Raw genomic sequence first — 23,166 nt, 5'->3', positions numbered from 1 at the left:
ATCTAGTAACACTGCTTATTAATGTCAATATATTTAAGGCAGTCATTGGTCATCTGTGTTAATGCTGTTCCAGTTGAGTGCCCTTCATGACAGGCATGCTGAAAGTCAGTAGTTTAATAGTTTTCTGTAAAACACTGTATATTTTAGTAACTTGATTTCTCAGTTACAGTAGGTTTCTTTGTTTTTTGATAGGTGCATGATTGTCCACTACAGACTCAAATCTGTTTTCAAAAGCCTTAATGGCATCATCAGGATGATCTTATACAAAATGATTTACATCAGTACAAAACAAATCCTGACAGAATCTCTATTATGTTGTGATCACTACACCCAACGGAAACAGATATGCCACTGGAGCACATATCCACAGCATTTGTAAAGATGTGGTCTATGCAAGTAGATGTTCTCTTACCAGAACTGTTTATATAAATTCTTGTTGGTTGATGAATGACTTGTGTTAAATATCATGCATTAGTTACATTAAGAACTTTACTCTTTAGTAGAAAGTCCTGCGACCATCCTACAAATTGTGTGAATATGCAGTTTTTAGCCAAATAATGTCTGGGGGAAATATAATGTAACCATCATTTTCTTCAGTGTATACAGTACATGTATACAGTATTGGCTCTGCTAATCATTCACAGCCAGACTTTCTTGTGCCATTATTAGGTCACAGAAGAGATGCAATCAATATGCAATAAAGGCGCCCGACCGGAACCAAACTGGGGACGTTGCCATCACAGTATGCGTGAGAAGCACTATAGGCTAGAACGATGGCCCACAGCTAGCATTTTAAACTGATTTCTCTTCATTTAAACATGTGATAAACATCACACGTTCCCAATATTGGACCAGGTGCATTGGCAAGAAGGCAAAAACAACACTCCTGCTGGGGTAAACTCTGCTGAACTGCCACTTGCTTCAATACTTAATACTACCTTAGTAAAGGTACGATCTATTTTAAATCTTAGTGATGCAGAAACTGTTGTGCATGCTTTTATCTCTTCACGCCTTGATTATTGTAACAGCCTGTTCACTTGTCTTAATCAAAAAACTCTGACACGACTGCAGACTGTACAAAACTCAGCTGCTAGGCTGTTAACCAGGACCAAGAAGTATGACCACATAACACCTGTTTTAGCCTCTTTACACTGGCTCCCTGTTGGTTTTAGGATTGATTTTAAGATCTTGTTGATTACTTTTAAGGCTCTTCATGGCCTGGCCCCGGATTATATTTTAGACCTTGTAATCCCTTATGAACCTTCACGTAGTTTGAGATCTTTGGACAGGGGTCTCCTGTCTGTTCCTGAGTCCAGGTTGAAAACTAAGGGGGACAGAGCTTTTGCTATCAGGGCCCCGAGGCTCTGGAACAACTTGCCCAAAGAAATTAGGTTGTCTGAGTCAGTGTCTTCGTTTAAATCTCGTCTCAAAACACATTTTTATCTGAAAGCATATCCTGATTTTGCCTGAACTGGCTGTTTATTTTACTGTTTATTTTATTGCTTTTCTGTATTTCATGTGTTTTATTTCTTTATATTTCGTCATTCACTGTGTTATTTTATTTTTCTTGTTGTGAAGCACTTTGTACTTTGTTTTGATAAGTGCTCTATAAATAAAGTTTTATTTATTATTTATTTATTTATAAAGGTAAAAAATATTACTGTATTAGAGTCTAACTATAAACAACACTTTTGTATTGACGTATATTTACAGTCTAGTGACCAGATTTCTTCAACAGGCAGTGTAGCCAAACCACTGAAATAACATTCACACCATGGGCGACTGTGGCTTAGTGGTAGAGCGGGTTGTCCACCAATCAGAAGGTTCGATCCGGGCTTCCCCCAGCCCACATGTCTATGTGTCCTTGGGCAAGACACTGAACCCCAAATTGCTCCTGAGGGCTGTACCTTCGGTGTGTGAGTGATTAGTTACTTTGATGAGCAGTTGTAGATGTAGACACGATGTAGTTCAAGTTCTTTGAGTAGTCAGAAAGGAGCTATATGAGTACAGTCCATTTACCATCATGGGAGACTAACTCTTTACTAAGCTAAAACTCCTCAGGGCAGAGGGAAGTAACAACGGGATACATTACTTTTGAAGTGGAACTTTGAAACTCTGAACAGTGGCCATTACAAATTGAATGGAAATTACACTTCCATTCATCCATCCATCCATCCATTTTCTACCGCTTGGTCCCCGTTAGGGGGTCGCGGGTGACTGGAGCCTATCCCAGTGACTTCGGGCCTTAGGCAGGGCACACCCTGGACAGTGGCCAACTCGTCGCAGGGCATTCAATTCAATTCAATTTTATTTATATAGCGCCAATTCATAACAGATGTTATCTCAGTGGCATGTGGGTTGGGGGAAGCCAGGATCGAAAAGCCGACCTTCTGAATAATACACGATGATGATTTCCCTTCATTTCCCAAGCTTGTCTTGAGTCAGTTGCTTTGAAGACATCATCATTAGGCGTCCTTACTCAGAGTGAGTGGAATGGGACTACAAGCAAGAAACATCAAACATGTCTCCTGGTAGGGTACGCTGTGTTTACTTCTTGTTTTACTTTTACAATACAACCATTGAAATGTTAATGCCATGATGTGTTAATATATAGTGTAATTATACAATATTTATCTAAAGTTTGCTTACATTAGCTAACATTAGCCACCATAAGCAACTGGTCATATTAGACAAATTAAAGCTGTAGCGACAAAACCCTTGACTACTGGTGAGTTTTATTTCTGATGAATTCTACTTTTCATTTGTAAGAGGAAGAATTTGTTATTCATTCTTCCAAAAGTTACATTGTGCAGCTTTAAATGAGAATCTAATTACCAAAACAAAATTAATCATTGCAGTTTTACAGGTTGTTTTTTTTTGTAGCTGTCGTCAGCATGGAGACTTTACAAAATCTTAGGTAGCTGAAAATGACTGGCCGATATTTACTAGCATGCCAAACCTTACATAAGCATAGGGAAAGAGACAGAGACGCTGGGATAAATTTGCTTTGGTTTGACTTATTTATGACAGATAAAAGGTGAATGCGCATTTCACAACTGAGCAGCATCCTGCAGATGTAGACAGCAGAGAGGGAGAACAAGGGGAAAGAGGAAGAAGAAAGTCATACTGAAGGAGGAAGTGTGATGGGGAACATGAGAAAGCAATAACAATCCCTTAGAAGAAGCTGAAGGGTTTCTATTAGAGGCCTTTCTGGGTGTATTATACCTGCAGAGGAGATTGGTGCACTTGTTAGGATTGCACTGCAGTGCTTGAGCAGGTACAAGGGAAGACAAAGCAGAGTGAGAGAGACACAGAATAAACCAACTCGCACGAGTGTCTTAAGACTTCAATGCATGAAGCAGAGTCCTACTTTAGATCTGTCAGATAATGAGAAGTGTGAGGTGAAAAATAATAAAAGGAGAGACAGACAGGTTTGGACAACAGATGACATAAAATGGGTATATCATCTCAAACTGCAATGACAGCGTAGATTAAAATGTGAAAGATACACACCAGGCTGAAAAGACCAGTAAACTTAATTCCTCGTGTAAAAAGGTGGGTCACTTGGTGGCTGTATCCTCCACCACATGTCACCACAATTTTAGATGATTTCAGCTGTTTCAAGCTGTCCTGTGGTGATATGAGCTGCCCTTCCGGCCAAAACACACAGATGGAGACGAGAAACTGTACAGCAAATCTTTTTCTCCATCGATTCCCGGCATGTCAAGTCATATGGCCAAGCTAGGCTTTACTTGATTCTACCAGAACACAATGACTGCAGGAATCTTTATAAATGTCACAGGAAAAGAATTAGAAACTAGGAATACTACAATGGCAAAATACTGTGAGATTACATGTAACAGAGTAGCACATACTCTGTCTGAGGATCAGTGACATTTGTGCACTCATGTTAGCTAAATGGAACAATTAGGATGCTAAAAAAGATGTCTGAAAAAGCCGGTTGTGGTCTTTCTACATCTAAGGTCAACTGATTAACACTGAAACGTCTGTAATGGTAAAGTCATTTCCAAATTGAAATAATTATGACACAGCCAAACTAGTTTGTCTTTAGCCATAACATCTACTCCAAAACACACTTGAGCACAAGTTAGCTCAGTTAACCCATTAGCCCACTATTATTCAACTAATTATAACAGAGGGCAAATCACCAAAATGACAAGTTTAAGTTAGCGTTAGATGACATAAAGGGATAGTTATCAACTGAATTATCAGCCAAAGAACAACAATTAACCAAGTGTGTTCCATCCTGCTGAAATCATCTAGTGGTGGTCGACGGCTACAGAGACACTATTAGCTGTGTACAGCTATTACTGCCCACAAGATGAAGAATTCCAATATGGCTACCTAAAGTTGACTCATTCTAATACAACTTCTTTAACAAATGGGAATGTCAACATTTTGTTCTGAAAGCCGTCATATATAACATAAAAAAACCTTACGAATTCTGTGGGGTCCAGGCTAAACCACGACAGTGGTCCCTTCTTCTGTAGTTTTCTCCATCACCACAGCGTTTTAAATTGCTGATATCCATAAACTTTGGTAATAGAAAAACACACTGAAATTTAACTCTGGCTTTGGCACTTCTTTAATTTTTGATTATTTACACTTGTGTCTGACATAGTGGAAAATTTCCATGATGAGACCATCTCACGTAAAACTCGCTGCTTCAGCAGTCAGGATTGACACATTTACATGCTAGCAGGACTGAGAAAATCTGTTTTCTGCCTGCCAGTAGGATGGCTGCTACAGGCTGTCCTGTCACCTGCAGGACCTCAATGGAAAACCTATCCAAAACCAACATGCATAAAATAATGTAAAAATAAAGACACCCTGTCCAAATAGACCAGAGGATAATTAGACTCAAATGTAGATGACCCAAAAAGACACAGGAGAGCGCACCGACACTGGTGGCAGCATGTTGTGCCACCAATTTTAAGCAAAACATGTCATTTTTCCTGCACTGGATTAAAAAACAAATGTGTCTCTTGTGGTGAAGCACCACATGATCAGAGGTGATAGCAAGTCTGCTTGAATCCAATTAGACCCAATTACAATAAATATAATTTAGATCCAGGTCCTGGGTTGGGTCTTGGTTACTAGAAACCTAAGTGGGCTGCTCCTTTTGACTCACAAACTCTAAGTCAGTATGTGAATTTGTTTAGAACCGAGAGGTAAAGTTGAGAGGATGACTACATTACACATTTACATACATTGGCTTTTATAGACCCATGTGCTTTGGGACTTGAAATCTAGACCACACATTTACCATTCTATTCTCCTGACTTTTTAAAGGCTATCTCAACAGTTCCCAGGCAATCAATTGACTACATTTGCTGTGACATCACAGATCAGGGTGTGGCCAAGGGAGAAACATGCCTAAACATTTCAACCCTCAGAAAGTATCACTGCCACACTTTTCTGCACTCCATAGCTCAGTGCTGAATTACTCTTTAATGTGCCTGGAGACTAATGGAAACTCTGCAACATCTGCTGCATCTTGCTGACTGCCAGTACAGCACATGAAACAACAAGAGTTTGATCAAGATATATTGTGTCATGAGGCTGGCAGTGTGTGCCAAATTAATCCTGTCCCTCCGGACCGATTTTACATTGAGAGAAAGATGGATTCATGCACACAACATAAATGTAATTTCAAGTACATAACTCACTGTGGGTGCCTATTAAATCACTAATATTTGATTGCACCACTACCCCTACAGTGATGTATGGGTATGTGCCTCACTGAGTGGTAGTGGAGTGACTGGTAAAGTGGTAAAATGCACATGGACACGCTGAGATGAGTATTGAACTGCACAAGAGAACATGTTACTCATTTTCCTGTAATGTTCTGTCCAGTGCTGCCGTGATTCAGTGATGTTTTTTCTAAAGTAGCATAGTATTGCATAGTAAAAGGCTGGATTATATGGAATAGATGACGCAGAGACTATTTTAGTGCAGAGGGCCTTCCCCAGACCCCTGAAAATGTTGCCCTACATCTTACTGACTTTCAGGAGTTACTATGAATCCTCTGGAACCAGTATCTAATAAAGGCTGGGTGGAATTACCTTTACAAATATCTGTACAACAACAGTTATGTCATACTCAGCACTTTGCTGCTCCAAGTTTCTCTTTTTAATAGAAATACTGTTCCAGTCACTTTGCTTCATCTTTGCTGTGTTTTTGAGCGTTATTAAATGAAATGCATCAGTGGAAATAATTAGTGAAAAAAATCAGTATTTCTGTTAAAAAGAGAAACTCAGAGCAGCAGAGTGCTGAGTATGACACGACTCTGTTGTTGTACTGATGAGATTAGTGGACATTTTACCGAATGTATCAAGAAACAGGAAACATGGAGGAAGTGTTGAGTTTGCATTAAGAATAAACAGCATCAACAGTGAATTAAAACAGGAGGACACCATAAAACAAAACAGGGAGGCTTCTCACTCTATGATGAAATAAACCTTTGAAACCGTGGACATTTTTAATTACATTAATTAATAGCTGTCTCCAATATAAGCCTGTTTGAAATAAAGGTTTGGTTCTCTCTGCAGGTGAGGTAAGACTTTATGGTAAGTGATGTTGCAGATGTAAGTAGCTTAAACGTACTACAAAAGTTTTAAAGGTACAGAAGCTTTGCTGTCATTTCAGCCTATGTCAAAGTAGCTTCCAGAATACTGATACTGACCTACATCACTGTACAACAGCAATAAAGTGAAAATCCTCTTGTATTGCAGATGCAGCAGTTAAAGATTGGGCTTGGGTCGCCAGATGATCACTCAGCATGTAATGGATGTTTGCTGCATTCAATTTGCTCTGCTTTGTTATATAATTGGTAATGCTAGCACAAGTGTGCATCCATAATGACATTTTTGAGAGGAAATCCAATATTACGTCCACAATGTGTTTCAGCATTTCATAACAACATGCTTTAGCCATGCACTGTCCAGGCCAAGCCCTCTGATACCCACTAAGTACCATTTACATTGGGTTAATTGTTTCCCAGCAGGGCCGCTGGTGATAAAACTGTGATGTGACAGCAGTGTGCGTGTTGCTGTGATAGAAATGTCTGCCCTCGGACACTTGCTGGACAATCCACCAAAGTGAATCTATTAATCACTTTTAGGTGTGTGTGTGTGTGTGTGTGTGTGTGTGTTGAGACAGAGTGAGAGACAGGCAGTGAGAGAGGGCACACCAATAATCCCATGTGATAATCTCCCTTTCAGTTCAGTCAATAAGAGACAGAGAAAACACTAAAGCAACAGCTCTTTATCCAAACAGCTTCAAAGGTCACGACTGGGCTTCAGCTTTGAAAGATGTTATTTTGATGCCACGTTATGATCTATATCAGAACCAGTACCCATCACTAGGAGGAACATGGAAACAGTTAAAGTCAGCTTTTTCACTTAAGACACAGATCTAACACAACAGATTTAAGATTGGATAATGCTCCCAAATATTCACACAATGCTGTCATGTACTATATCAAGTTGATATTCCTTTAAAAATCTTTTATTTTTCTTTAAATATCATGTTCCCCATTCCCTCCATAAAACCTTTACTGGCATCAAGATCAGTTCTGCTCAGTCACACATGACTTTCCTAACAGTGCAAGCAAAAATGTGTGTATCCTGTGCCTGTATGCTTGCATGTCATGTGCTGTGCTGCCAAAAAAGCATGAACTACAGTAATCCTGCACAGAATTATGTGCGCAAATACACTCAACTACACACTTGTTAGAGTAAACCCTTCACTATAACATCACAGCATATCTCAGCAGTACACCTTACCAATGAAACCACAGCAGCAGGATTTTGTGTTTGCATGAGAGGATGTGTCTATCCACAAGCAAATAGAGTGAACATACACTGCGCAGCCTGGCAATGCACCAGAGACTGATCTGCGTAGGTACATCTACAGGGAGACAAGCAGAGGTATCTGTAGGAATTTTACTGTACAAAGAGTGTGTTATGATGGTGCTCACCCAGGGAAGGATGGAATTGGGAGACAGCAACACTGACTGAGTGATTGATGACTTGTACAGAGGTCATTTATAATATTGCGACAGGCACATGATGACAGAATGAGTGGAATGAAGGATGGATTGAGGAAGATCCTTCAGCAGTGAACAAGATGAGATGAGGACAAGCACTAACAGCAGCAGGGATCAGGCAGAGTGCAATCATTATGGCCATGTTCTGTTGGACTCACAGCTTACTGTGATTTGTGCTTCTTGTGGTTTCATGGGTGACAATGGACTGATGACACTGATCACAGAACACAGTTTGGTACTTTAGATCTTCAGTCTTATGCTATAGAGGGATTTCATAAATGAGTCCCTTTACGCTGTTTTCCCTTTGATGGTGCCACTGAATACCACTAGATGATGATGAAGGTGGAGGTGGAACTAGTAAAGATTAGGACTTGGGTAGTCTTGGATGATGATTTCTGCTCCGCGTACCCCTCCGCAGTCCTTGATAATGGACTCTGATAGAGTCTTCATTCGGTAAAGGTGAAGTGACACTTTGATGATGATAAGGTGGAGGGATGACTGGAAGTGGGATGAAGTAACCAGTACAACACTGATTGGTCACACAAAGCGGGAAGGAATGAATAGTTGGGTGATTCCAGTGAGTCTGCTCGGTACCTTGCGCTTGCGTTCAGCCCGTTCCCGGGAACGCCTCCTCCTCTCTCTGGCTTTCTCCAGAGCCTTCAGGTCCGGAGGTTGATCCATCTCGGACCTGGCCTTCTTAATGTGAGCCGCAGCATGAGCCATGGCTGTCCTCTCACTGTTCCCACACAAATAAAACTAAAGCTTTTAGATCACTTTCAGAAGTCCTCTCAGAATGATTGCCTCATTGGCAAGCTAGTCATCCAAAGAAACAAGCCCCCGCCTCACCAGGTGACTTCCTCATTATGCCCAAGGACAAACCGTCACAAGTAGATGAAAGTGGGAAGAGGATAGAGGTAGCGCTGATATCCTCTTGTCCTCTAACCCACCAGCTCTCCTCACCCATGCAGAGAGTGTGAGTGTTCTGTAAAGCCTCCCTTCCTGCTGCTGGGATAACTGCATCTGAGACAGGGATAGAGAGAGAGGAGGGGTGGGCCAGTACACGCCACCAAGAGGTAAGCTAGAAGACCAATAGAAAGGCAGAGTAGCTAGAAAGACATAGAGAGGCAGGGAGAGAGCTCCTCCCCTCCCTTTACCATTCGGGTTGCAGAGGTAGCAGCAGATGCTATGGGAACCTGGTAAGCCTCTGATTTGGACTGTCCAAATACATGACCAGAAGGGAAGGTAGGGGTAGGGGTGTGTGGGGATTATAGAAAGCGGGGTTGAGGGAGGAGTTAGAGGAAACAATATGTGGGAGGGGATACAGGACTCGGAAGCATCAGCGAGTGTCCTTTGGAAAAAGAACAAGGGAGGTACCACGTTTACTGAAGACAGAGGGGGTAAAATGTGGACTCCAGTCAGTGTCTTCAACCTCCCCTATTAGCAAGTCTGACATGGTACAGTCTGCCTCAGTGACTGGGAGGTTTCACAGCTCCAGAGCAAACACACATGCATAAATACACACAGAAAAACACATAAGTCATTTTTTCTTGAGCACATACACAGCTTGTGGTCATATAAAACGGTATAACTGCAAATGAAAATGGAAATTTCGGGGCAATTTGTAGCTGACTGCAGCAAATACAGGACATCTAACAACATCTAGCCATTGCTATTTCCATGTGTATCACATATTTGTGGGCATATTTGCATGTACATCAGTTATATTGCGTCTAGAAGCTACAGCATGACCTGAAATCAAATGTACCACGACCTCTAACACTTCCATATAATACATCCTAAACTATAAAACAGAGGCAGAAACAATAACTGTGATTGAGGGCTCACTTCATCAGTACTGACTTAAAAAAAAAACCCACAGTGAATGTGATGCTACTGTGGATCATGTCACACAATCCCTGTCCATGGTGCTGAAATCACAATGCTGCCTATGCATTTTAAGCACCACTGAAGGGCAGCAAAGGACACCTATCTAGGATTACAACCCAGTAGTTATAGTGCTTAACATCCTTGGTGAAGAAGCATTATAGAGGAATGCAGTGGTAATGTATTCACTGGCATTATTAGCACCAATGTCTCGGGTCAGGCAGCCTTTAAGAAAAACATGCACCGTATCCAGCCAGCCATCATATATTAACATGAATCACACACACATTCACACAAGTACACTACATGTTGGTATCCAGCACCAATAATTCTTTCATCTATAATATCCAAGTCCTCGCTTAACACTCAATGATGAAGACATCAACTGCAATGTTTATCTTTTCCAAGGCCTCACCCCTTTTGCTTTTTAATACCATGGCGCCACCCCATGGCCTAGCCCAACATTACAATTCAAAAAAAGGTGGATAGTGAGAATATCCAACCAGAGCTTGAAGCAGGTGCAGGACAAAAGCAGCTTTCAAAGGAATAGGGGTAGTCCACAAGCTGAATATTTGAAGCTCCCAAACAAATTGATGAAGCAGCATTTCCACCTTCAAGGTCTTCTTTGTCAGGCAAACATCCATGTGATCAAAAGGTATTTACAGAAAATGGCAGCTCCACCTACAGGTAGGAGATCATATAATTCAACACCCATAACCCTAAAAACAATTTCAAAGCATTACAAACAGGCTGGCCATGCAATCAGTTGACGTAGGCAGTGGTTCCCAACCGTTTTGGCGTGTGACCCCTTGAAATGGCGTGACCCCTACTTGTGACTCGTCATTACAGGTCGTGGCCTGAGTATGGACTTGAATTGTAAACTGTTCAATGAAGGACTGACTTTTCCTTTCAGTTTGTTTCATTGGAAGATCTTTTGATGCCTGAAGAGGTAAAAGTATACAATATCCCTCTTTTAAGTAAAAAAAATAATAATTTGTCAAACAGAAATATGACGCAGTGGTGTTTCATGTAACGTTATCTATGGTAATCTAAGGATATGGCTAGCTAGCTTTAGGTAACCCTTTTTCAGGTAAAATGACATTTCAATCATCCTTACACTATAAGACATTAGGTAAATATTTACATTTTAATCCAATCAAAGAGTACAGTACATTGTAGGGATGCTATTAAAACCCACAGCGCTCCACATTAGACAGCTACAGTAAAAGTTGGTCGCTGGACGCAACCGTCACTAATGCTAACATAGCTCCTCAGGGATTGACGTTGTTATTTTTCTAATTTTGACAATCTAACTGGTGACAACACTTTAGTTAAGGTTTTAAGGACTCTGGCTGTTTATTTTGTTTAAATATGCAGAACTGTAATTTTATTGATTATTGTTGTGCGGACGGTTAAGCTAATATGTGCCACGTGATAACAACGTCGTTATACTATTGGCTCACAAGCCTTGTTAGAAGCAGGACGATAAAGAGATAAACACAGAGATAAACAAAACATTAACTTTGGGCCCATCAAAATTTTTAAAATGATTATTACACAATCATAATATATCTTTTAGGAAAAGTGATTTTTTTTTATGTTCGCCTACATAAAAATTTTATCAATATACAGTAATCTTTAAAGGTCAAAAGGTTGCATCAATACATTTCTTGGGAGCTTGCCATATTCAGTGAGCAGACTAACTCTCCTCAACATTACTATTCAACATCACTTCCGCCTACCACAAATAAGTGCCACTTTATTGTGTAAGAATATGTAAATATGGATAGTTTACATGTCCTGAAGCATATAAAAACAAAAAGATGAGTCTTTATCAGTTAGTATGCAGAGAGGTTGGCACATAGGGATTAAGACTAGTTGTTTGAATATGAGGCTGTTTACAAGCAAGCAAATGTGAATTTTGCCTGGTTTTGCATCTCACAGTGTGTTTCTGCATGAACATATAGCCCGTAGAAGCCTGGCAAAGTAAGTATGACCATTTCTCTTTCAACCCATTGAGAGTCACTATATGAACAAACAGTGGCAATTAAACAATAATTTACAACAGGCACTGCTGAAGCAATGAAGCCCAACATGTTGCATGAATGTGGTGGTATCAACAACAGCAAAAGAATGAGCAGTTCACAGGGCAGGATACTGGTTCATTATTTTTATTTTAAAAATAAAAAGCTGTCCAGAAATAGAACCAGCTGCTTTACTACTGGTCAAATAATGATATAAAGCACTTGTGATCCAAAGTATTTTAGTATACATTTGTGCACTTTTCATAACTGGTTCCTCACAGAAGCTTGTGTTCTAAGCCTCCAGAACTTATATAAAGCTCTTTTGTTTCGTCTGAGAGCAAAAACACAAGCACATTTTTGATCAAATAGTACTATTTGAGTGTTTTGTGCTGTCAGTGCAAGTCCTGGTTTAATCTACAGTAGTATCAGTACAGTCTCTTGTGCAGATCTTCACTAACAGAGTGGGTATGTATTATATTAGTAATCTGCTGAGGGTCTCAGAGATTAAAGGACCTCCAGCTGCTTCTATCTTCCTTGAAATCCTCAATATATACTGGGGCTTACAGCCTACACAAAATGCAAACACTCTTTACAGGCTGACAGAGCCGTGACCTCTGAGCCTCGTGGGCTCAGGGGTAGTTAGCTCAGGTAACTGGTTCAGAGAAGGCTGGAGTGAGGGATAGTCGAGAAAGACGATCAGGAAAAAACTGTTAGCAGGCCATACGTACTGCAGTTTTCAAGAGACAATTAAAACACATTCTAAACAAAACAGATTGCGCTTTATTGGTGACTGGGAGCAAAAATCCTGGATTTCTGAGAGTGTGGGTCAGACTTGTGCAATACATAATTGTGATCACTGCTAATGAGAATGACAATAAACAAGATTTGCGTGTATATGATGACAGTAGTAATGGATTAGCCCCGGGGCCCTCTGGTTGTCTCAACTAGTACTGTGCAGCACACACACACTCACACACACACACACACAGGTTTTACTACTCAGCTGAAGATGTGCTCATCCAAGTGTTAACGTCAATACAACAATCAGGAGCAGGTGCAGCTGTGTCCCGTAGCGGCGATGCTAAACAGCCATAACAAGGCCCCCGCCTCAACGTCTAACCCGTCCATTTCAACTTACCTAGAAGAAAAGGAAGACAAAAAGATTTAGTTAGTGTCCGCTGGATGATATGTGATAAACACACAATTTGGACCAGAATTTCAGTAAATTAAAAGAATCTGATGATGTCCTTTAAAACGTACAATTTCACAACAGTACTGTTGTGTTATACAATAATGTATGAGGGTTTCAGAGTATTGTTTAACAACTGCGTTTCTCAGGAGAAAAATGGCAGTTTCTATTGGTCATAAAAAGCAAAGATTTCTTGAAAATTGGCATCTTTGATCATCAAAACAGTGTATTACTGCAGTTTCAATAATGGGCAAACACCACTAAAAACAGCTACAAATGCTTAACATAATTTTACACAAATGTAGGGTCCCTTAAATCAACTCATTTCAGAAACCACAAACATTTCATCACCCTAAGATCCTCTGCTAGTACACCCCCACTGAATGGACACCACTCACAGCTACCACTGGAGGAGGTCAAAGGTCATTGACCAAGTGTCAGTGGATGACCAGAGAAAGATCAAGGCGGACATTCATCCCAGACACCATGTTTGAACAGAGACGGGGGTTATGATGTTCCCTAGGTTGAGAACTTCGGTCACATGATGACACAATGTGATTGAAAGGTCCAGAAAAAAGGTCATTAGTGGACTTTGAGTTCAGATTATTTTGTCAAACTACTCTTCCCAAGGTCAAGAATGGACTTTCTTGCTCAAAATTAATCTCACGTTTGAATTTCCTTCCCAGAAAACAGGCCTATGAAATACACCTTAAATGAAATTGACTGAATGCTAAGATATGGCAATACGGGGAAGTATAAGCAACAAGGCTTGACTTTGTTTTTTGATTTTTTTCTTATGAATTACTGGATGATTTTACCACTTTAGGCCTTTAAAAACTATTCAAATAAAAACATTGTTCGTTGAAAAGGGGCACATTGTACCATAACTCCAAATATGTTTGGCTAACCTGGGGATTTGTTTTGTTTGTCTGACTGTCTGACTGCTCGTGTTTCTTGGACTCATTTTTTTAAGGTCTCAGATCTCTGCGATTATTTCAGTGAGTGCAGTGTTAACATAACCGATAATACCATTGGCCAAAATGTGGTAATAAACTGCAGTTCAACTTTAAACCAATCTTAATCTAATATGAAAGTTCGTGGGGATTTTAAGATATACAATTAAGAGGTTCTCTTCATCTCATCTTTATTTTATGTCTAGGAGTTCTTGTTAGCAAAAATCACAGTAAACCACAAACCCAGTCATTTATTTCCAGCTGCAATTCTGCAGTGTTTACTCATCTTCACACCTCAGATGAACTCACACACTAGACAGAGAGACGCCACACACAACACAAACATCCCTCCAGCCTCCCAGAGGGGCTTGGGTGTCCTTTTGGGGGGTGTCCCTCATGTGCAGAGCTGAGCAGACAAAGAGGCACTGCTAACCTGGCCACGCCTTAGTCTCTCTGACACTAGCATACACTATTATTAACACATTCATGATTACAGAGCTAGAGTGTTATCTGTATCTGTGTAATGTACTGTTCCTCAAACCCATTTAAACACAATGCTAGCATGACGGAATCCAAGACATCGGGGGTTGAAGGTGGTGTGTGTGTGTGTGTGTGTGTGTGTGTGTATGTACATTTATTTTGTATGCATTTGTGGGTGTATTGTTCAGATGCCCTGGGGGAGGGTTTATAATTTATCGCCACTTCCAAAATAGCCAAATGACTGGGCTGCTGCTCAGACTGAGTTGTAATGTGTGTCAGTGTACTGCTAGCAGATAGCATCAACACATAACACACAACAACAGAGCAAATTAGCTTTTTACCCGTTCCAGTTTCTCCCAGTTGTCTGATGAACCTGGAGGAACAAATAGAGCTCAATCTGACCAGACATCATGTTACAGCTCTAACTGCAATATCACCTAATGTGTCAATGATTTCATAATAAAATTATTCCCTCTTTGTATTGGTGCTGTTGTTGACACAGATGATGATAATGGTGATATCGCAGCTGTTGGGTTCTAGATTACAATTAAGGGTGTAATTTCCACTGGTTTCAACTGGAGAAAGTGGACATATACTCTAAAAATCCGATTTTTGTTCTAGTTTGAGCTGCCATAATCCAGAAGAGAAAAGCTCTGAGGTGATGTTCATATGATCATCTAGGCATCACTTGTTCCCATACTCCTACATATAGAAAAGGGAATTTAGGAAATTGCATGTCACATTATGCACACTCATAACTCTGATGCAATCTTTTTTGTTTCAAGTTTTAAAGATCGATGTTTCTCAATATGCAGAAACATTCTTCTTTTTTTTGGCACTTGGGGTCAACTAACTTCAACGATTAATTCATCCAAGCCATCAACCTGTCTCATAGACCCCATTCCGACTAGGCTGCTTAAAGACGTTTTACCCTTAGTTAGCACTTCTTTACTGGATATGATCAATCTGTCTTTATTAACAGGCTATGTACCAGCTGTAATTAATCCTCTTCTTAAAAAGCCCACTCTTGATCCAGGGGTGTTAGCCAACTATAGACCTATATCTAACCTTTGCTTTCTTTCTAAGATCCTTCAGAAAGCAGTCGCTAATCAGTTGTGTGACTTTCTAAATGACAATAGTTTATTTGAGGATTTTCAGTCAGGATTTAGAGTGCATGATAGCACAGAGGAAAGTTGTGGGCCGTAAAACCAAAACAAAGAGCTAAAAGAGGCTAAAAGCTCTGGAGAGCTAAGGCGAACTGCAGAGTTACTAGTGACACCTTTTACATTACACATAGTCAATTGATCCATTGTTAATATAAAAAATACTATTTAGTGCAGCTTTAAGGTTCTTAGATATCCTTAATGTGTTTGTTACAGTTGTCCATATATAGTATAGGAGGAGCTGTATAATATCATTTCTGATCATTTCAAGTAGCAGGTCTCTATCAAAGAAGCTAAATATGATTTTATATGGGGTAAGTGCATTAATAATACAACAATTTATGGTGCATTTTCAATTCTTATGTTAGACTAGCATTATTGTGGAAAGCTTGATAACCAATGCCATCATGATGGGTTTAAAACTAAGCATAGCCTCTACTTTTTCATAGTAATACTCCTAACACAGCGGCTGCTCTCCATCGCCCATTGCTTAGCAACAAGGGTGTGGGGCATAGTCAACGGCAACAGTGAAGCAAAGGAAGGTAAAGAAAAGGCTCTCCATGGGAAGTGTGTGTGTGTGTGTGTGTGTTGGATAACCCATTCCTTTGGGTTTCATTAGTACAACCTTTCCTCACCTACTGAGCTCACATACTGACACACACACACACACACACACACACACACACACACACACACACACACACAGAAAAACGAGAGGTTGTATTTTTGTATTTCAATTTTTGAATTGAACAATCAAGTGTCCCCATCTCGTCTGATAGTGGACACAAAAGGGCGAGATAGCATTACAGACACAGAGAGAGAGAGAGAGAGAGAGAGAGAGCAGAGCAGGCGTGGTAAGGGGGAGTTGATTAATCAGCGCCCCGCCCGACCGAGCCAAATGAGCCGTCCCAGAATTCCTCTGAGGCCTTGATGACATCATCCATTGCTGCTCCTCTTTCCGCTTCACACATTATTCATCTTTGTACACACACTTATATACACACACACACACACACTTTAGCACGTCCCAGTTATTGCTCTAATTTGACATTAGAGGGCTGTGTGCAAACAATAAAGCTTGAATGGAGAACACCTGCCCATAGGTGGAGTGTTCTTAGTCAATACAACTACACAGGCTTGATCAATCCCCCTCCATGAGCACTATAAACACTGAATATACTACAAAAACTGCCATGTTTAAGTATTATGGTTTACATAAGTAAGTTAATAACAAAAATAATTGACACAAACTGTTTACATGCCAGTTGAAAGCAACTGAAAACAATAAGCGAGATATGGCATCTTGATAAATCTCTTGATTTATCAACTTTAAGTCCCTAATATGGGTCAAGTTCCAAAAACACTGGATCCTACATTTCCCATAATGCAACCAATAATATCTTTTATTTGACGCTTTGTGCTTGGTAAATGTAGTGTTTGAGACAAGATTGTCTGGGAGAAGGAGAAAGTGGGCTCATTACTCTCAAAAATAATACATTCAAAAGTTTAGTGATGACTGTCTAACTGGTAATAAAGACAAACTGCTGGTATAACACGTCTGACAAGATATCAGATCATTTAAATTGATCCTTGAGACAACTCTCTCACTTTGGCTGCTAAGCTAATGTTAAGTTAGCTAACATAATAGTTTCACAGACTGACAGGACAAGCTGTTGCTCAGCCTACAGGGAGGTCCCGATCAAAATAAGATGTTGGTGCGATGTGCTCAAAAGCACTGCAGGATTCTGACTGTCGTTATCCACGCGCATTACCTGTTGGTCAGCACTCGACTGCTATCTAGCAAGAACCAACAGGGTTGGAAAATGAGGAACGCAGTAGGCTAATGCCAGACACACTGTCCACTTTTGTGTATGTAATGTATGTTTTACAAGTTGTAGTTAAAAATGTAGTTAACTGGCTGATGTCACTTGAGTAATTTGACAAAGCTCCTTTAGAGAGCCCTAGAGACATTATATACTGTAACAGGCTGAGTAGTACAAGCCATCACTAGTAAACTGACCTTCATGTGTAAAACAGGTGGCGTGCCCCTGGAACTGACAATGATCAACTGTATCAGAAACTTACTTGCTATTCACTATCATGTAATAAACTACAGACTTGTCCCTTGAAGTACTCCACCCCCCAATATTTTGGAAATGTTTGATCGGATTATAATAATAAACCGTGCAGTCACATTGGGCTTATGTTGTTTTATAAGCACCACTTTAAATCAAGTGTTGCGCACTGATGCAAAGACCTGCTTAACTAGCCTTATAGCTTTTGTCTGGCTAATGAGTCTCTCAGATTTTAATCCAGTGTGAAAAGATGGAGCAGGGAATCCTGGTCATGGGGGATTAGGGGCTAAAAACCCAGGAAGTACAGAGTGCTTTCCCACTGAGAGAGGGGAGAAACCATAGCAAGTAGTCATCACACTCCCAGCTGACAGGTTTAATCAGAAGGCCAGGACATGCCACATGGAGTGGAACTTTCAGCTTCGAAGCTGCTAACAAAAAGACTGCACACATCAGTAAAAGGCCAAATTAACAGTTGTGACAGTGAAAAGGTCTGAGGAACATAAGTCTCTTCTGTCATACATGAAGCAAACACATACAGATACATACAGATGGTAGCAGTTATGGTTTGTGACATGCACAGAAGCCCCAATTTACACCAATGCTAAATTCATACAAAATTCAAATTAGTTTTCCACCCAATTCGACACAAAATTGCATTAACTTCACGTTTTCCACCAAATTTTCCACATCAAATTCGCACCAATTTCAAATTTGTTGTCTTTTGTCTTGCATCGATTTCACATTTGCTTTGCAGCAACTTTACATAGAATTCTTTTGGAAAAAAATGTTTAGCACCAGGTTTTACACCAAATTTGCAACAAAGTCAAAACCACTGCAGAATCTACACCTAATTCAAACAATGCAGAACTGTAGTCAAAACTGACAGAGATAGTTGTTGTACATTATGCAGGAGGCTGCAGGAGAAGTTATTGATTTAGTCAATATAGGGATTGTTTGTATGATGTTAGTGCTTAAAACTTATATCCAGGCCTTTAAATTCACAAGTTATACATAAAACATGTTTCAAAACCCTGAACAGTTCACTTGCAGTACGGTTTTATGACATGACAACAACATTACACGCACACAGAGCTTTTGATCGTTAGAATGTGAGGATGACCTGCCAATCAAAGCTTACCTGGCCTGTTGCTCCTACCACCATGCCTGCGATCATGGGTGCTCCCAAAGAGGCCACAACACCCCAGGGTGAAATATATCCAATGTGTGTATGCCTCGGAGTGTCTAAACCAAGATGGAAGCGTGCGTAATGTGTGTGCATGTGTGTGTGTGTGAGATGGGGAAAGGGGGGAAGAGGCGCAAGTGCAGGACAGTCTTGCCGACTGTGAGTGGATTAGTGTGTAACGTGCTGGAGGTATTAACACACTGCAGCCAGCACGCATGCATACAAACACACACACATGGATGCATGCACACTGACGGGTGTGTGCATTCTTAGAGGGGATTATGTGGACAAAAATAGAGGAGTCTTTTCTACTGACCTAGAATCAGAATGGTGTAATAAAGAGACAATGGAGGGCGGACAAGCCAGAGTGTACACACACACACACACACACACATGCAAACACATGAACACACACAGGTAATGTGGAAATACAACCTAGTCACTAAGTCCACACACACACACACACACACACACACACACATACAAAAATAGTTCAGGTGCCCTTTACATTTTACTATGTTTACTGATATTATGCTAACATAGCCTCACATTCTGAACACAGAACACTACTCTGAGCGCCACGTCAAAGCTCTCTCAACTGTGTTTTGCTACACGTAATGAAGGTGATAATAACTGCAAGAAATTAGACAAATTTATCAAAATTTAAGTGCAACATCAATTTTTCAGAACTTTCCAAAACAGACAGTTTGACAATTCTGCCAGTTTTCCGCAGCGATTGGCCAGGTGTCTGGGGGTGTGAAAGTATGCAGGGTTTCAACTCTCTCATGCTCTTTTTTCTCATTCTTCATACAACTCCATCACTTTTTATGTGTAGCCTACACCATGAATGCCTTTTAGGACAGACTGTTTAAAAATGTGCACCGTTATCCCAGTTTGTATAATACATGGCGTTTCGCCCCTCTCTATCACAGTTTATCCTTTTGTGGAGCATCTGGAGCATGTTCAGCCTAGCTTAGCACAAAGACTGGAAGCAGGGAGAAACTACTAGCCTAGCTTATTCAAAAGATAAAATTTTAATTTTACCCTCCAAAAATGCCAAAGCTGACTTAAAACATTCCTGTAAGAGAAAGCAGTATGCTCACTAACTTTCTCTTTTTCATTATTAACAACCGTATTCCCTCTGTTACTTCAAGGTAATTAGCTTGCAGGGAGTTGTCAAGCTTAGCCTCCTAGAGCAGCGAGGATGATGTTATGTCTACCCTGCTCTAGCTTCTTACTGTTACTGTGTAAGGAAAGGTTTAATGAAATACGCTATTGAGTAGCATTATGGGAATTGTAGGATCCAGTTTTATTTGTTTGATTTTTACTAGGGACTAAAAGTCAGGATTTTTACCATTCTCTTTCAAATCTGTCTCTTGTGAGTCCTCCATCTGTATGGAATTGCAATGCTCAATTGCCAGAGTACCTCTTTAAAATGTATAAAACCGACATGTGATTGTGCTGGATATTATTTATGTATATTCATATGTACGGATTAATGCACTGTATTGTGTTAGAATACTACAGATACTACTGAAATACTATTACTGAAACTACATCCTATTATTACTGTACTCTTAAACCTTTACTTCAATAATTTCAAATAAATTATTGTTGTATAGACGCATTCAAGGATTTTTACTTTAGTTCGTCTAGTCTACTACAAGTTCTAAGTCCTAGTAAGAGCTGTAAGAGAGTAAGAGAGTGTAGAAACTAAATTGTCTTCCATCTCTCAGGGGCAGATTAATATTCAGCCAACCTGTTAATCAAAAACCAGCCGTCCTGCCGCAGAGGATTTATAGAGTTTATAAGGCTTGTTGTGGCAGCTTATGGCTGCATCTGGGGTGACACCGATGCACTTGGGCTAAAAATGTTTACTTTTTGTCAGAGATATCACTTAATGTGATGGATATTATGCTTGATTGATTACACATTTATTGTTGAGCTTTTGGTGTTTTGGTGGTTGAGTGGGCTAGGTAAATGGTTTCTAAGCTGTATGTTTGTTGTCTTTCCTTAGTGCACATCAACTTCTCTGCTTTTACTATATTTTACACGTGCTGGAAAATGATAAATAAAATCGCTCATATGACCCTGTATCTCTATGTCCTGCAATTCAATTGACTGATACAATATTCAACTAAAATAATACAAATACAAAGGACTTTTTAGGGGAATATTGTCACGGATACTCCAGGCTCCACTACCCACTAATTATCCATACCTGCTCCCAATTACACTCCTGCTCCACATTAGGTCTCAACCACAGGCAGCATAAAAACCCTGCGCTCACCTCAGCATGTGTCCGACCTCGTTCATGACTGGGACTCTCCACATTACTCGCCATTACGCCTATTCGCCCTTCTCCAGCGATCTCCCTGCCTCCAGCGATCTCCCTGCCTCCAGCGATCACCCGGTCTCCCTTGCTCCAGCGATCACCCAGTCTCCCTGACTCCAGCGTTTCTCCTGTCTTCAGCGATCTCCCTCCTACAGACTTCCCTCTCTCCATACCCACTATATCTGGCTGTTATTTAATAAACAACATTCTTTGTCCATCTCGGTGCCCCCTGCCTGTCTGTACTGTAACAAATATAATCTGTGTTCATTTTGTGCAGTTTAGCATATTTTTTGGTTAACATATGTCAATTGAAATTGCTTTAGTAGCAGTATCATTACAGATGTATTGCTATAATGGCAAGAAACATGGAGTTCTACCGGATCCAGGACATTTCTGTTATGTGATGGTGCATTGTTCCCCAAAGATAATTGTGTTAACTGTTCCATGAATCAACGTACATCCTCTGTATCTCTGTGGACTGGACACAGAGAAGAAATAGATATTGTTCTTCTCATTTAATTTGAGTAAAACTTTACCACCTTTAACAAATAATTCTATTTAGTGTCAAAAATCTTCAAAAATAATAAATTAAATAAATAATAAAAATAATTTTGAAATCCTAAATTTTTCTTGACATACTTACCAGCAGATTTTAACCACACTCAGAAAGATTTCCTTAACATGTTATTCTCAATATGTTGACTAATGATGACAGAACTGGGTCATACGCCCCCCACACACACACACATCTGGAAGAATTTTCATACAGTCCCTTACTTACTCATGAAAAAACATAATATATGAGCTATTAATACATATCATATAGACACTGTAAAGATCATTTTTCTTCTTGTCTTCTGTAAATCAAGTGACTCGTCCCTGTCCTGTCATAAAGACATTTTCAACTAACAATAATAGGCTACTTCTTACAAAATACCCCCAACCCAGTACTCCCCTAGCATCTGTGCTGTATAGGATTAATGTAGTAAGGAATCTCTGTCAGCAGGTGCCGCCACAGCTGAAGCAGCATTACTATAAATATTTACAAGCCTCAGGTACTCCTCTTGTTATTGCACTGGAGGACTTTTGGGGGTGTCAAATCACAAAACTGTAAAAGTCACAGAATAAATGTCCAAAACCTTTCACTGTATATAAAACAAACTGGCCAGAAATATACACAAGCCATGGCTCTATAATGTCCACAGAGGGAGGCTGACATTTGGCCCCACCAATCCCCTACAGCCTGTATTAATGAAACACACACAAATATTGTATGCACACACACCAACACACACTTTCCCACATGCAAATGCAACTGCATGCATATCCAACACATATACATGAAAACAGACAACACATAAAACATACAAAGGTGATGCTCAGGTACATTTATGCGCACACATACACACCGTACCCTCCATGGGGTATTGAATAATGGATGGAGACTAAGGGGGGAGGTGGAGAAGGGGCTAAGGGGGGTGGGATGGTGATTATTCACCACAGCCTCAGGACACTAGAGGTGGGGGTGGGGGCTGCTGGAGGGGATGCAGAGCAGAGAAACATTACACATCATGAAAACACATTTCCATATGGCGTATTGAGGGTTTGGATTAGCATCTCTTGTAAAACACGCACCATTTTATTTCTTTCTACCTCCTGTGATGGGCTTAGGCAGCCCTGTAAGGGTTAAAACTACCTGCTTATGTCAGTCAGTGACACTGATGGCAGGTGTGTGTGTGTGTGTGTGTGTGTGTGTGTGTGTGTGAGACCGAGATAATATGATGCATTTGATAGGATGAGGAGTCAAAG

At 40.2% G+C, this 23,166-nt stretch overlaps 1 protein-coding gene across 4 annotated transcripts in view; it reads right to left on the bottom strand.

Annotated features, from left to right (window-relative positions):
• Positions 1–23,166, bottom strand: part of ank2b (ankyrin 2b, neuronal) — a 249,205-nt gene that overhangs the window by 118,856 nt on the left and 107,183 nt on the right. The window contains exon 1 of one of the 4 annotated variants that reach the window (XM_044182970.1): positions 18,978–19,128. The exons of 2 other annotated variants lie outside the window; for them this stretch is intronic. In XM_044182970.1, the coding sequence (XP_044038905.1) occupies positions 18,978–19,118 (141 nt within the window). In that variant the 5' untranslated portion in view covers positions 19,119–19,128. Of the gene's footprint in view, positions 1–8,665; positions 9,101–18,977; positions 19,129–23,166 lie in introns of those variants that run through there. One more of the 4 variants, XM_044182971.1, reaches the window with a different exon arrangement.

This window comes from Siniperca chuatsi, linkage group LG22, assembly GCF_020085105.1.
Source record: "Siniperca chuatsi isolate FFG_IHB_CAS linkage group LG22, ASM2008510v1, whole genome shotgun sequence".
Lineage (NCBI taxonomy): Eukaryota > Metazoa > Chordata > Actinopteri > Centrarchiformes > Sinipercidae > Siniperca > Siniperca chuatsi.
The sequence above is the reverse complement of the archived record's forward strand: the minus strand, read 5'-3'. Positions and strand labels throughout refer to the sequence as shown.